This window comes from Hippoglossus stenolepis, chromosome 21 (genome assembly GCF_022539355.2).
Source record: "Hippoglossus stenolepis isolate QCI-W04-F060 chromosome 21, HSTE1.2, whole genome shotgun sequence".
Taxonomy (NCBI): domain Eukaryota; kingdom Metazoa; phylum Chordata; class Actinopteri; order Pleuronectiformes; family Pleuronectidae; genus Hippoglossus; species Hippoglossus stenolepis.
Window position 1 is genome coordinate 19,067,020 of NC_061503.1, and position 16,741 is coordinate 19,083,760.

The 16,741-nt window shown below is 44.1% G+C and overlaps 1 protein-coding gene across 10 annotated transcripts in view; it reads left to right on the forward strand.

Moving 5' to 3' along the window:
* The window catches only part of zgc:114120 (uncharacterized protein LOC619267 homolog), a 67,748-nt gene that overhangs the window by 22,592 nt on the left and 28,415 nt on the right, over nt 1–16,741 (forward strand). For 8 of the 10 annotated variants that reach the window (XR_007032308.1, XM_035145772.2, XM_047338316.1 and 5 more), the window contains exons 2-3: nt 4,753–5,054; nt 14,044–14,070. Coding sequence is in view for 7 of the 10 variants with exons in the window: in XM_035145772.2 (XP_035001663.2) it covers nt 4,776–5,054; nt 14,044–14,070 (306 nt within the window). In the remaining 3 variants the exon portion in view is untranslated. Of the gene's footprint in view, nt 1–4,752; nt 5,055–8,523; nt 8,985–14,043; nt 14,071–16,741 lie in introns of those variants that run through there. The other 2 variants (XM_035145776.2, XM_035145778.2) reach the window with 2 other exon arrangements.

Genomic DNA, 16,741 nt, shown 5'->3' on the forward strand with positions numbered 1-16,741 from the left:
TGTGTTGAGACGTGTCACACGCATGTTCCTCTGCACACGTCAACGAGCTGCAGTCTCCAGATCGAACGCTCCGGAGGAAAATGACTTGAAGTAAATTTGAGCCGAGCACAGACGTCTACAAATGATTAGACCTCCGCTCGATGAAACCGTAAAACTAACAAACGGCCTCTGTCAGGGCGCCGGGCCGACGCTGGTCAAGGTTGTACAACCAAAACACACACGCTCACACACTTACAGCTTTGTAATGAGAAATGTTTGGAGCAGGTCCCAGGCAGCTGAAATATGGCGTCAGTGGCACAGTGACAATCACTCACCCGGTTTTTAGGCTCCCCTCAACTATAATGAAGTCAGAATAATGAATCATGTCCAGTGTGTGTGTGTGTGTGTGTGTGGTGTGTGTGTGTGTGTGTGTGTGTGTGTGTGTGTGTGTGTGTGGTGTGTGTCTGCGGGGACAAACACATTTTTATTTCGTGTAATTAGTCGCAGTCAGACCCGGTGATTGAACCTGGGGATTTGATGAATTAGCTTCAGGTGGAGATGAAGGATTCTGGTTCTGTCGCCGTGGCTGAGCTGAGTTCAGTGAATGTTCCTTCAACTTATTATTCATAACGTTAATATGTTCAAACGAGAGGGGCGTGTCCTCTGTCCCCGAACGAAACATCATAATGAAACTCGCCACAGTCTGAGGTCGTTTCCTGTCTGAGAGTCTGAAGCTTCATGTGTTTGTTCCAAGTTTCATCTGAACTGTTTGTTTTGGTTTCACTTTGTAATTTAGCGACTAAAGAATTTAGTCTGACAAACGTACGTCCTGTGGTCATCACCTACGTGGGCGGAGTCTACCTGTACTTGACTCTGATTGGTTTGTAGACGGCGTCTGACGTGGGCGTGTTGTCAGGTGGGGTGGGGGGGGGGAGTAGTCTTTCTGTTTGAAAGGAGGAAATGAATGAAGTGCTTCATTTGGTTGCCATGGTAACATTATGATGGTATTACTAGCAGCATCAGCACTTCAGGGGCAGTACTCAATAGTTCTACAGTACTCTACAGTACTACAGTACTCTACAGTACTCTACAGTACTACAGTACTCCACAGTAGTTCAAATGCACCAAATGAGGGAGCTAACTACCCCCCCCTAGTGGCTATAACCAAAAATGCCAGAGGGAATGTTGTCTATATATTTTTTATGCTAACTGCACCATATGATGTTTGTGTGTTGGGACAAGTTGTGCGTTTGCCCGAGTGAATGTCGTCCCTCATTTATTCGTTTCACTGAACGAGCCGACGCTTGAATCTGAAAACACACGTACGATATCTGACCAGCGGCAGCGACCTCGGCGTTAAAACCCTGAACAATGTGAGTGAAGCACGACGACTGCAGATCCTCCATCGGCTGCAGAGGTAGAGCTGTTAGCTGCAGCAGAGCAGTAATCACAGAGGTGGTGCCAGGAGCAAGCTGGTGGAGGTGGCAGCTCATTAAACACCACCAGGAGCCCTAATGACAGGAAAACACAGGGCAGGCTCCACACGTAGCTGAGGAACATCAGGATTTATAGGTGCTGTGGGCTGTTGGTGTTTAATGCAACAGGCCTGGAGCTGCAGAGCAGAGCAGAAGGTAATGGAGTTTAATAAATGGAAGAGAAATAAATGTAGATATAAATAAGTAATACTAATAAGGACGTGGAAAATGTCCACACGTCAGGAGTTGCAACAGTCAGCGGAATAAATCAGAATCCACTGAAACAGCAGTTTATCATTCATTGATTGTAATAAACTCATAATAAAAATATCTTCACGCTGTTTCTGTGAAAATACAAACACGCGTTGAACTATAAATTAGATCAGACCTCCAGACCTGCACCAAATCCATCAGGATCATAGATGTCAGCACCTTTTAGAGTTCTTGATTTTAATTATTTCATCAAGATCCATGAATTCTTCCCTGGTTAAATCTCGAAATGTTATAAATCTGGATCCGCCCCTTCGTCGGGAATCACGCCAGAAGTTAATTTGTTGTTTCTCGACTCGTTTCTTTTTGTGAACATCTCCTCAGTAGTTTTCTCATTTCGTTTATTCCTTTATTTGACGAGGACGACGCTCTTTAATCAACAGTAACACGACTGTGAATGAGCCGGAGTTAAGTCAACAGGTGAAAACACAACCTCCCTCCTGCAGGCAGTAAAGTGTAAAAACAGCTCAGTTGTTTTAAACACGACATGCACATTAAATTCCAGCTGCAGCTTCTTATAGTAAAATACAGGCTGCCTTTCCCCCCCTCCCCCCCCACCCCACCCCAAACATTGCAGGGGTTTGCTCAAGGCTCCACATAAATCCCAGCGACAGGCCCTCGTCTGGATGTTCCCACACCGCCTCCCTCTTCTAACGCTCCCTCTTCTTCTGTCCATGGATACACGGCGGCTCGCTGCTCCTATCAGAAGATTTACATCTGTGACCAGACACTTTCTTCTTCTATCGCCACGAGACTCTAACGCTACAAACACGTCTGTTACCAGGCTGAGGCGCATCAGCTGCAGCTTCACACCAGCGAATCAAAGACAGTCGGGAATTCAGGGCTGAGACTAATGGTTATTTTCATCATCGATTATTTTCTGGAGGGTGAAAAAAAAATACCTGTGACAGTTTCACGTCGTCCAATGAGACGTCGTCATTCACGTCCTGTTGTCTGACGAACACAGATTTTAATTTGACATAAAACTTGTTTGACTCCTGGTTTTTACCACAGAACTGATTGTTAAAGTAAAAAACACGGTGCAGGATTAGAAAGAAAAGTTTTTAATGTCTTATACTTTTTATGGATTTTCTTATATTCATTTTATGAGTTTATTATTTCTTTGTCTTGTTTTCTGTATTTTCTTTAGTTTCTTTTATGCCTGACATTAAATCCATGAACAGAAATCAATTTGAAAAACAATAAATCATAAAAGTGTCTCAAGGTAAAAACAAAGGTTCAATTTGTTAGACACACCTTCACCATGACAGCGGTGCTCTGAGTGTGAGCGGTCACCAGGGGGCAGTAAACTGTCCCCACACATCAGACGTCAGCTCCTTCACTCAGGTTGACACACGAGACAGTTCAGCTTCATACATAAAACAGGACGTGTGTGTTTTTACCTCGGGGTCGGACGGTGGCAGATGTTGGAACAGACAGATGTTACAGCTGTTTCCAGCAGGAGTGTGCACAGGCTGCCAGAGGGGAGTGGGGGTGTTTGTCTGGACGTTAACACACTGAGCAGGTCGCTGAATCTCTCTGTGTGTGTGTGTGTGTGTGTGTGTGTGTGTGTGTGTGTGTGTGTGTGTGTGTGTGTGTGTGTGTGTGTGTGTGTGTGTGTGTGTGTGTGTGTGTGTGTGTGTCTGTGTGCGCTGCTCGTGAACACGCCTGCAGCTCTAACCTGTGAACCGTTGTGTGATTTTTAACACTCACAGTTTAAAGCATCACAACACATCTGTTTGTAAACCACATGCACTTTTTATTATTTCTGACACAAGAAGCTTCTACTTTTTTGGGGTTTTGTTAAATAGTCGCCAATTAACTTCCTGCTAATTGACTAATTGATTATTCGCTGCAGCTCCAGGTTCTTGATCTTTACTGTGACCAGCTGATTTCTTTGTTTCTACAGTTTTGATGCTAACGCTGCTAATTTAACTACAGAAATGTGAAAATATAAATGTACAATCAAGACATTTACTAAATATATTAATCACTTTGTCTTTATTATCTTATTCTCAACATTGTGAGAGCAACAATAACTTCATTTTTAAAAACGCTTCCTAATCAGAACCCATTTGAAACTATTTGTGTTTGTGTGTTTTTTTTACTTTAAACTTTATGAACTTTATGTTTTCGCCTCAACGTTTCCGTCCTGACCTCAGAACATCGGAGCAGAAACCTCCAGTGAACCCAGATTCAAACAGAGGAGGTTTATTCAAACACACGTCTCAGTGTTTCCTGTGATGCTGTAAATTCACCTCCTGACACTGAGGATATTTTTAGATTAATTTGATTCATTAATTTTATTATTTCCCTCCACAGGCAGAGATCACGTCTTTATTTCATTAGTCTGTTGAACCGAAGCAGCAGAAACTGTAAATCTGCTTTTTCTTCAGGAGGTTTTCAAACAGTTTTCTCGGCATCGTGTGAGAATTTATCGTCGCCTGTCAGCGCGAGTTGTTGTGAAGCTGCCGCGTCGTCACTAAATCAAATCCAGGAGACAAACTCTGAGTCAACATGTTGTCAAATAAAATCGATAACGTGAGCGGCGTCGTGCATCAGGATGTTGCAGCTCAGTTTGAAACCGATCAACTGGATGAACCCGTGTTTCCTGTCAGTGCCTCTGAATATGATGTGAACTAAACTCAATCTATAGGTTGTGAATTATTATCGAGGATCTGCTGCTTCTCTTCATGATCATTTTCAAACGTGATGAAATGTGTTTAATCTTCTTCTTCCTGTTTCCTCATTTTCTTCTTCTTCCTCTTCCTCTCCCTCCTCTTCTTCTTCCTTTCCTTGATGGTTGTTTGGCTCTAAAATAATCTTTTTGACAAACTTGTTTGTTTTGCAGTAAATTAATGTTCAGTTGATTTTTCTTGCTCTGTAACGTGTGTAATCTTCTCTTCTCCATATAAAGGACGTGAGTTTGTTCTGAAACAGTTTTAAAACTAACAAACAACTTTCTCTCTCTCTCTCTCTCTCTCTCTCTCTCTCTCTCTCTCTCTCTCTGTTTGAACGACCCCTCCAGGTCGAGAGAAGAGAAAGGGTCCCATGATCTCTGCCGGTGATGCTGAGTTCCCTCGGGATTACCACACCCTCGCCGGTAGCCGCGGGGCCCGGCGGTTCCCAGACAACTCCAATGGGGGGTTCACGTCGTCCTCGCTGGACCGCCGCCACAACGCCGTGGCCGCCAAGAGCCTGGAGGCCCTGAACAGCATCCACAAGGCGGACATCGAGCGGCAGCGGGACGCCCTGGTGGACCTGCAGAAGAACAAGTTCTCCAACAGCCCGGGCAGCATGTCGCAGGGCTCCCCCTCCGCCGGACGACAGGTATCCTCACCTCAAACGTCCACACACAAGTGGAGCGGTCTCCATGGTAACACGATTATTATTCCAACGGCATCAGCCGTGGTCACTAATAAACAACACGCGCCTTCATTTTCCATCAAAATAGACCAAGGTCGGATTATTCTGCTGTTTGGTAGAATCCTCCGGAGGTTTTCACCTCGGCAGACTCGCTGCAGAGTTAATAACCAAACAGCAGCTGCAGTTTCTTTTCTAGTATGTGTGGATCTACAGCACAACACCACACACACTGAAAACTAACAGGAGCTGAACCAAGATAAAACTTTACATTTAAACAAGTTATCATGAGAGGAAGAGATGTTAAATAAACACAATACAAACTGAATATGTAAGAAAACACCAACAGTATCTGGTCAAACTTTATTTACATATTTACCTTATTCACAGTGTTTGTCTTGAGAACTTAAATACTAGATCTCCCACGGAAAAATATGAATACCTACTAATGATGATTAATAAGAATCCATTGTGTCTATAAAGCACTTTTAACAACACTCAGAAATATGAGCTCTGGTTGGATGATACTTAAATGATATTTAAATATTACAATGATCGTGTGGAGTTTGTCTGAAGAGGATGTGAAACTCTCCGTCTCTGCGTTTAAAGTCCGATCCTCCAACAAACCAACGTCTGGTGCTTCAGATGAAACTTTAATGTGAAGCTGCCGCTCACCAGCTCAGGCCTCCGAGAAAAGAAGAGGGGAAGTTTGGAGCTGCCACGGCAACAAGCCCCCTGTCTGCCGCCGTGGTTACACGTCAACCCCTCTGTCACTTAGAAACACCTCCGAGCTTCACCACAGGTTCTACAGAGACGTCGCTCGTCAGGGATTCTGATCAATTATTGAGGACGCTGTGATACGTCAATGACCGATGACAGAATTAGATTCTGGCTTCAACGGGACTCGGAACCTTGTGGACGGTTTGACGTCTTATTCCTGCTGCATGTTCTCCTCGGTGTTTGACTGCAGACGTCAGGTCCACATGTCGATCACAGACCCAGAGGAGAGTGCAGCCTGGGGGGGGGGGTTTGAGCTCTGAGTGCTTTCTGCTTCCACATGTGAACATTTTCTTCCAGCGAGATAATGGGAGCACGTCGGTGGAACCCACGCAGGCGCATTATGTGGCGCGACGCCTCAGGGGCTTCGCTCGCACACAGACCAGGGATTCTCTCTCCGAGCGTCTCGCTGGGTCTGTAATGGACACGTTTTTTTTAGTGGTTATTATCTGAGAGGGCGAGCAATGGAATATGTAGAGAAGCGTTTAAGTGAGGCGGTGAGAAAATGTCAGAATGCAAAATATGTGATAATAAATCTCCTCCTCTTCCCACTGGGTCCCAGTCGGCTTCATGTCGACAGCTTCCCGTCAGTCTCCCAGTGATTCTTACTGGTTCAGTGTCGGGTCTGAATCTGTTTGGACTGAGCTGTTACTTTGACCTTAGGTTTATGATATTATGTCTTATAATATATAATATGTTTATGTCGGTTAACGTTCATTGAACCCTTCTTCCATCACTCGTTAAAATTAGTTTTTCAATAGAAATCTTAGGGTGTCGGGCAGAGTTTGATAGTTTATTATTGTCTCTGTGTGTCGTAGTTATTTCTCATTGATACAGATATTAACACTGTAATAAAAAATACTAATAACTGATTCTCTACAAACACTGTTACCAACTTCACCTTGTCCTCTTCATCTTCTATATTCAATTCAATTTTATTTGTATAGCTCCAAATCATAATGTACATTCTCTCAAGGCTCTTTACATCGAAGGTTAAGACCTTAAATATTATAGAGAAACCACAGTTCCCACAATGAGCAGCACTTTGGCAACTGGGGAGAAAAAAGTCAATGTTGGTGAGCAGAGAAAATAATAATAAGAGTAATATTTGATGTAAATATGTTATTAGTGAAAGCAGCAACAGTATTTGTTAATATCATCACTATTATAGTTGTTGTCAGCTGGATCCTGCAGCTCTGGAGAATCTGCAGAACGAGAACAAACCTCTCGTAGTTAATATTAGTCTTAAATTTCTGAAATGTCTTTAGATGAAACCTGCAGAAACCTTGTCCTCAACATCTGGAGCGATTTTACAGTTTTTAAAATGTTAATCTTTCTTTCTTCCTCCTCCAGCGTGAGATGATCTCACGTGTGTGTGAAGTGCACATCTGGAGTGGAGGTGTCTGTAGCTCGTCTCAGCGAAACGACGGGACGCAGGGGAGCACTCGCTCGACTGAGTGCGTCCGAAAACCTCTGAAGCTCGCTAATGAACACGATGAGCGTTGTTTACCTGCACGTGATCAGTTATGTTCAGTTTGTTTGTTCCCTCAGGACGTCTGATCCAATCCGCTCCGTTGTGAAGACCATTTATTATTCAGCTCAGCCTTCGTCAGGAGTCCAGATGTTTATTCTCACCGTGGTTCTACAGATACAAGCGTGTGAAAAGCTACATTAGAAAAGTAAAGTGATAAAGACAGAACAAAAATAATAACAATAATAATATATACTTGTTGTTATTCTGCGTCAACCAATCAGATGGAAGAATCTGTTCCAACACATGTAGCAGAAGTTTCAAGGAAAACTTTCTGTCTCTGTTTTGGTTTAATGGTGCAGGAAGTTAACGGATAACTAGTCTGTCAGGATGTTACCAGACCTGATGATCATCAGGGGGCTGGAGCTAATCCCAGCTCAGCTAAACACTGCTCCTTAAGTCTGTGTTTATTTTAAATATCCATCTTCATATTCTACTTTTTATTCCTGTGGTTTATCAGATATAATAGTGATTATTGATCCGTCCGTCTGTGATCATCTTGTTTCAGGAGCAGAACTTTCAAATTACAATCATCAGGTAGTGAAGTCGTCCATTTTGATATTTGGGGTTTTCCTGGGATATGTCAGCTTTTTTAAATTAATTAATCGATAATTTGATAAATAAACTGTAAAGGAATTGTACAAAAAATAATCAATCTTGTTTTGTATAAAATCCAAAAAACAAAAGCAGCAAAGCCTCACAAATATCAATTTGATTATTTTTCCATCAGTCGACTATAAATAAAATAATCAATGACCTATTTGTTTCTGGCTCTTCGGTGCAGTGACGTTCATCAGCTGTTCAACGATCAGCTGATCCTGGTCATGGCGCCCTGACACGTGTGTCGGTGGCGTTTGAGTGACATTTTAACACCGACGAGAGGGAACGTGTTGAGAACTGAGCTCCAGAGGTGATTTGTTTAAAACCGACAGAAGTTCAACTCCATCTCTTCTTTCTCGTCCCTCGTCCCGAACCTCGCTCGTCTCCTTCTGTCCATCACGTCCCACTCGTCGCTCGTCCCCTCCCTCCCCTCCCTCCTCCCTCTGCTCTCCATGTGCTGCGTCTGTTCACCCAAACCACGCCATCCGTCTCCTGGAGAAAAAGGTGGAGAGGGATGGAGAGAGTGGGAGAAACAGGTGGAGTCTGCTGTCGTCATGGCAACCCACTGGTCTCCCATATAAGGCAACGGAGTGATATCATATGGTCGGCGATGCCTGGGCTTCAGAGCGAGAGGCACACACTGTACTGAGGGAGGGAGAGAGAGAGAGAGGGAGAGCGACAGTGTTGTTTGTCAGGGGCGAGAGAGAGTGACAGGCTGAAGGAGGGGGAGGGAGAGAGAGAGAGAGAGAGGACGGGAGGAGGAGGAGGAGGAAGAGGAGGAAGAGGAGGGACAGGAAGGGATGCTAACTGCCTCTCAGGCGGCACTACGGGTACCGGAGAGGGGGGATATCTGGCAGATCCTCGGGGCGCAGGAGAGACACAGAGCCGCAGCGAGAGGAAGAAATGGAGAGAGGAGGGGAGGAGGAAGAGGGAGGCGTGAGGAGCGGGAGGATGCACCGGGCGGCCGACACGCTCGTTAAGTAGCAACGGTAACTCTCTCTTACCCTCAGACACCAGGGCATCCCTCATTCCTCTGCTGCCGTGTGACGCTGCATGGAGGGATGGCATGTACAGGAGTGTGTGTGTGTGTGTGTGTGTGTGTGTGCATGTCATCTTAATGTATGTAGAAGTGTGTGTGTGTGTTGGGGGTTGTGTCGTACAGATGACGTAAAGATGGTTAAACCTGACGAAGACACAACTCACCCACTCATCCTTCTCTAATGTGTGCGTGTGCATGCGTGCATCATCTAATCGTATGTAGAAGAGTGTGTGTGTGTGTGTAGAAGAGTGTGTGTGTGTGTGTGTGTGTGTGTGTGTGTGTGTGTGTGTGTGTGTGTGTGTGTGTGTGTGTGTGTGTGTGTGTGTGTGTGTTGGGGAGGGTCCATTGGTTTGAGAGCAGGCAGGTGTCGGCCAGGTGTGTCTGTGCTGCCGCAGTGACGTATGTGTGTTTGTCTGTGTGTGTGTGTGTGTGCACACATACTTTAAAGCAATGTGACTACAGACGTAATCTGTGTGTGTGTGTGAGAGAGTGAATGAATGCACATGTGCTGATGTGTGTGTTTGGATGCAAAGCGGACCGTGTGTGTGTGTGTGTCTGTGTGTGTTGTGTGTGTGAAGAGGTGAAAACAGAGGGTGTGCACAAAGATGGCTACTTGGCATGCAGGTCAGGTTTGCGTGTCTCTCTGCTCGTCCCTCTCTCTTTTTCTTCTTCCCGCTCTTCCTCCCTCGTCTTCCTCCCCTCGTCTTCCTCGTCTTCCTCGTCTTCCTCGTCTCTCTCCGCTCTGTCTCGGTGCGTATGTGCGTTCTGGGATTTCAGCTCAAGTGATAGAGAAATATTCTGGACGGTAATCACTGAGTCACGGTGCATCGGGGCCTGTTTGTGTTCGAAGAGACGGGTTTAATCTTCCAAAACGCTTGTCGGTGCATTAAATTATCTGTGGAGTGACTTGGCGGTAATTTATAGTCATTTCCTATTTAAAGTGCAAACTGTGGGAGCAGGTGATCGCGCAGCGTGAACGTGAAGATCCACGTACGAGGGATTAAGACCCAGTGGGAGATTTACTTTCATAGTTATCAGCTGTTTGTTTCTGTCACAGTGATTCTGAGAGGAGCCCGATGACGTGAACACGTTTCTCACAGGCGTCGGGTTGTCGTCAAGCCACCGAGTGGAAGAGCCTCAGAGTCACATCGTGAAGTCAGGGGGGGGGTCGTAGAGGTTCACACCCTCGGGAGCGTGAGCACCTGATTCTTCTTTTTCAAGAAAAAAGCAAATAGTATGTTCATGACTCCGTATATTCTCATCCGTGTCATCGCAGAGAATGGTAAAAACTTTATGGATATTTTAATGTTCCATCAAAGTGTAGGCACCTTTCACTGGTGCAGTGACGGTGAGTCCGGCACAAATGAGACGGTGTCGGGCCACAGTTCAAAGAGGAAGTAGGGACGTTCAGATCAAATCATTTAACTCGTCAGTAACCGCTAAATTAAACAGATCTAAAGGTGCAGGGAGTTCAGCTGCTCTGGGCCGACACAGACAGGTGATGTGCTGAGGATGGTAAAAACGTTATGGATTTTTTGACGAGCCACGGACTCGTCAGAATCTCTCCCGTTGCTGCCGACGGTTCGTTCGAATGACAGACGAGTTATTTTGGTTTTTATTTTATTTTATTCAAGTAGGCCCTGAAGTAAGACACAGCTGATTTCAAGGAAAATGGAAACAAGTACAAGTTAAACAAAGTACAAAGTACTTACAAAGTAAAGTTGAGCATTTTTGTTGTTTGGTGATAATGATGCAGAATGATTTGTACTTTATTATTTTCATCTCACTATAATTCATGAATACTGTGTAAATGATGTTGTCTGTAGATTAGTTGAAGTTAGTTTGTGTGTGAGGATGTTTTGAATGGAGTCAGGCCAGAGGAACATGAACACACTGAGTTCTGGACTCATGTGATGTTCGAGTGATAAAACAGTCGTCACATCTAAGACATAAAGATTTGATGCAGAATCAGTTCATGTTTGATTAACAGTGAAAGCAGAAGCCTCCTTGTTTGGTTGTGGTGCAGATGGAGATGAGGCCGAGCGGCGTCACGTCGGGTGTCCTCGTGCTGTGTTGGTCACTGGACTCGAACACTTGACGCCACGTTGGGCTCTGGAATCTGGGTCACAGAATCCCACCGGCCTGCAGAGTGTGTGTCTGTGTGTCTTCTGTCCCGTTTCCTCACTTCACCTCCGACATAACCTGACATTCATTTAACAAACTGAGTTCTCTGGTGTTGCCCCAAACTCTGGAAGTTGAAGTCTTAGTCTCAAGTTGTGTGAATATTTATTGTCGGTTCCTCCTCGTTTTATCGTATATTTGTGTTTATTATTTCAACACTTTGAATTTTACATGATAAACGATTGGAAGCAGGATTTGACATTTTCCACAGAAAGAGTCAAAGTTGAATTATTCTCTGTGAGTGAGACGAGTCAGAAGGAATCTGTCGTCACTTCTCTGATATTTCTCCTCTTCACCTAAAGTAGTAACTTTAACTCTTCTGCAGCTCTGGAAAAGCCTCAAACCTTATTGAATTGAGTTCACTTAACAAAAGTAGAACTTGATTTCTTGCATTGGCGTTTTGAGTCTTTGTGAGTTCAGATGTTGGTGGACGTGCGTCGGGCGGTGATTTGTCGGCGATGCCATCAGAACTTGAAGATGTGTGTTGGAGGTCAGAGGCTCAAATCTCCTCTTAAATAAGACTACAAACCTGCTGGTTATATGGTTTCATTCTGTGTCTCTTCATGGTCATTGTGAGTTTTTTTGTGGTCGTGTTGAGTCTTTTTTTGTTGCTTTTTGTGTTTTCAGTCCTCGTTGTGAGTTATTGATTGTCGGTTTGTGTCGATCTGATCTTTCAGAATCTCTTTGTGGTCATTTTGTTGTCGTTGTACATCTCTGTGCAGTCCTGTGGTTTCATTCTGTGTCTCTTCATGGTCATTGTGGGTTTTTTGTGGTCGATTTGAGTCTTTTCTGTTGTTTTGTGTCTCCAGTCATTTACTGTCCCTTTGTGTATTTGTGGCTGATTTGAGTTGTTTTATCGTCGGTTCGAGTCCCTTGTGGCCTCTTTGTGTTCTTTTCTTCCTGCTCTCGTACGACCGGTGTGACCATGAAAAAACTATTGAGCTTCACTCTGCTATTAACGAGGTTTTAACAGGTCTTGAATTTAAATCGCTGAACACCTCAGAAACCTTGAAACATCAGGGAATCATTTCTTCACATTTTCTAAATCCCATTAATAAATTCATTAAGTATTTCATAATTAGCTTTTTGAACCTTTCCTCGTCTGATGTGAGTTCGCTGTGATGAGGTCGATGCTTCATCTGAGACGACCTCCGCGGTTCGGTCAGATCTTATTTACTGTGGAGCAGCAACACACTTGATTCACCTGCAGAGAAACACTTGACAACAACGTCTCTACACACGAATGTGTTCAGATCCCCGTCGTCCATCAGCATCTCGAGGTGAGCGAGGGTCAGACGGAGCGTTGACAGCTGCCGTTGAGACGGAGCCGAGCTGGAAAGCAAAGGTTTACTCATCGATCTACGTTCCAGAGAATTAGGATCCGGTTACAAGTGAGTGAAAGGAGTCTCCACTGCAGAGTGTTGTCTGGGGTCAACCTCAGAGAGGAGGTGAGGAGCTGTGATATCCACTCTGAGGAGGCTGTGTGTTGTGGATATGGAGACAGTCGATGGGGTCGAGGCGTCTGTTCAGGAGCTGCTCTCGTTTAGAACAGATATTATGAATCTCATCAGGCCTGGGAACGTCTCCGTGTCCCTGAGGAGGAGCTGGAAGATGGTGCTGAGGCTGCTGGAAATACACAAGTGGATGGATGGAGGGATGATGGATGGAGGGATGGATGGAGGGATGATGGGAGGGAAGTCTTTATGAGACAAGCCTATAACATCAGAATGTATTGATCTTATTGGACCGGCAGTAATAGTTACTGGTGCAGAGTTGTTAAAGCTTCAGTCAATATGTTAAAGGACGTGTAATTCATAATAGAAAATGAATGTCTATAAAAGAATCAAATCGTTCTGTTATAAAAAGTATCGTCCCTGAATCATAGTCCATCTACTTAGATACGTATCATCTTATAAGGGAGAGATTCACAGCCCTATAAAATACACTTAATATCTTTAAAAATAAATACCTTCAAAGTCCTGACTACATGTAACATGAGTCTGAACAGATGTGGATCTAAAGTGAAGAGGCTGTTTTACTAATAAGGAATTTACTCCACACATCAAACAAAACAAGACAACTTCAGTAACTTTGTGTTAAATCAACTTAAATAAAACATGTTAAATATAAATAAAAATACATAAACATCATATATAATCATTATAAACAAAAATCACAAAGTGCACACCAGCTGAAGAACGTATTGATTATCGGACTTTTCCTTGACGAGCGTTCGTCCTGCTGCTGATCTTAAAGAATCCGACGCGTGTTGACCTGAAAGTTTCCGTCCTGTCAGAGGAAGTGAGCGTTAATCCAGTGTCGCGGCGTCGCTTTAATTCCGCTCTGGGTCCACGCCAGAACGCTGCGTCTCAGGAGGAGCGGCGTGGGGCTGAGTCGAGGAGCTGGGTCGGGATCATTAGTGTGCGTGAAGTCCCTGTAAACATTTGATTAATTACTGAGAGGCAATTACCAGCAATTAAAGTCCAATTATGACGGCAGTGAAGGACATCGTGAGTTAATCTGGCTATCATCACAATAATTAACTCGTCATTTTCTCACCAGGCGCGACTCACAAACACAAAAGGCTGTTTATCGCTTTTGTGGTTTTGAAGAAATGTTTTTTTGGGGCATTTACATAAAAATAATGTGGCGTTAAACCTCGTTCCTCTCACTGGTTCTGGTTTCTCATTCTTTTGCTTGATTTTTTTGTAACCTTGTGTTTGTGCAGTTGAACACATGAGAAACTGTCTCACACTTGACCCCCCACCTCTCTCTTTTATCCTCCCCCGTCCCTTTTCTATCCCTCTCCCTTGTCCACCCCCCTCCAGCAACAGCCAAACTACTGGAGCTTCAAGGTCAGTGTCGATGTTGTGTTTGTGTTTCAGCCTAAATCCTCCGTGTGGATTTGTCTCTGTTGCATGTTTCGCTCGCCTCTTCGCCGTCACATGTTGCCGTTTGTGTTCAAACTCTCGCTTGTGCTTTTCTTTTTGCTCGCATCATGATTCCTGGTGAGAAACGGAGACTTGGTTGATAGTTGGAGGCTCGAGAAACACGAGTCTCATAAATGATGCTTGAATCGGGTCTTTATTCACGTTTCCTTCTTCTATGTTGTTCTCTGATCATTATAGGTTCTCATTATATTTTTATTCCCTCTGCCAAAGAAGGTTATGTTTTCATCTGCATTGTTATTTTGCAGCATTATTATATTAGAGCTCATACCTCGGTCCCCTTATTAAAACAAATATAAATCTACCAATTTCCTCACACTCATAGATCTCAGTCCTCCGAATATGTTTGTTTCATCATTGAGAAAATAAACGTCCAAAAACGCCACTTTTTCAAAGAAAGTGAAAGAAAATCCTCCCGATTCGGCTCCAGACCAAAAGTGAATGACTTCTTCTCTGATCCACATCCTCCCACCGAGTTCTGTGGAAATCTGTTTAGTAGTTTTTGTGGAAATCCTGATAAATAACAAATGTAGATGAAAACATAACTTCCTCAAACACGGCGGCTGCAGCAGATGGTTTTAGAACTAAACTATTCAATAATAAACATTGGATCACTATGCACCGTTACTGCAGGTGAATTGTCCTTCATGCATGGACCATAATATATATTAAACTATATCTAGACATATATACTTATGTTCACATGTTCTCTTTACTGCACAGGACATTGATTTCAGGTTCAGATTTTCTAAAGCTCTCACTCAAAACTGTGCACTCACACCAGATATTTTGTTGCTTGCACTCAGATTTCCTGCCCTCCAGCTTCAGCTCTTCTTTGTGCAACGGAGAAATTTGAGCGCAAACGTTTTTTCACACGTGCACTGAAGCAGTTAGCACGAGGAGAAGAGTTGAATCTGTCCAAGCAACAAACATATCTGAGTGCAAGCTCACAGTTTGAGCACAAGCAGAGCAAATCTGAGCAGGAGCTGTTTGAGGGCGAAATCATCAAAATCAATAACTCCTGCTCCTCAACTGAAAGACAATGTTCTGGAATAAAGATAAGAAAAAAGAACATAGATAATGTGAAAGAGTGATGCAGAGAGAGCGAGAGCAGCGTGAGCTCCAGCTCCGAGTGTTTCCTCCTTCATGTGAGAACAATGTAATTTAAATTAAAGTGTGAACTAATTAAACTCAGCAAAACAAACAGGCTCAGTCAATCAGGGGAAGAAGCTGCACTGTGGTTTATTGGAAGCAGAACTGTAATCCCAGCAATTACTGGGAGGAACCTGTTTGTGTTGCCGTTGTTGTTCTGTGCGGTTCAAGAATAATGAGCATCTGACTCCGTGTGATTATGTTTAAAGGGTCATGAGTTGCAGAAAGATTTGGATTAATATTCGCAGATTATTTTGAGATTTTGAGCTTTTATGGGACAGAGGAAACGGTCCCAGCAGAAACAGCTGACGGCAGGTTCTGAGGATTATTCAGATTAATTTGGGCGTCTGTGGAAAGAGGCTGCCGTGTAACCACGAACCTGGTTCACCTTCATCGTGCTGAGGAGGAGGAGGAGGAGGAGGAGCTTTCATATCCTGGAAGAACAAAACCAAAATGATTTGAGATCTTCTAACATCCCAGGATAATGAATTATAAACATGATTTCAACCTAAAGTCCACATGTGAGTGTTTCCCCAGTGAAAAGCTCTGATGCACCGTGAGCTCCGACCTGAGCACAGCCTGAACACAGCCTCTGACCCTCAGTGGACGCAGCCGGTGGCAGGTTGTGGTGGATGTGCTGACCTCAGCACTTACTGCAGCTCCCGGCATCTTAACCATAGAATTACTGAGAGATTGTGAACGTCTCTGTTTGCTGACGCAGCGAATTTCAGCTGCTCTGAAATGGAACAATGGAGAAGCTGCAGCTTCAGGATTAAACAGGTTGTAAGATTTTAAACGACCAATATTCACAGTTTTTCTTATTGTCCAGATTTAAAACCGACTCAAGACAATGTAGATTAGGTCTGATTTCATAATTATTGGTATTTCTTCTATAATCAGAATCTGGATTTAAAAAACAGCCTCTTTTATTCAACCTTATTCCCTCTGCTGTCTCCTTTCAGACGTCATGTGCTGTGGCAGCTGCTTCTCACTCGCTCCTCGTCTGCTCAGCTCTTTCCTCTTTCTTCTTCTTCCAATCCTCTTCTGTTTGTTGGCGGCCTGCAGCTCGTACAGGATTGGTTAATCGCTCCCTCTTCGTCTCGGGGAGTCTCACCTCTTCTTCTTCTTCTTCTGATGCAATAGAAACGCCTGCAGCAGTGCTCGTGTCTGTGAGGGGGGTGTGTGCGTTTAATAGTCGCACCCCCCGCCACTGGTTCCACTTTGATGTTTCATTGGTTTGTCAGCTCAGTAAATGCAAACACAGGCATGGATGATAAACCCACTGCAAAGAAACACATCTCAGATAGGGAAAGAAATATGTCCTGATGGCTGCAAGCGCACACACACACACACACACACACACACACACACACACACACACACACACACACACACACACCTCCGTGCACGTGTACATACATACTGT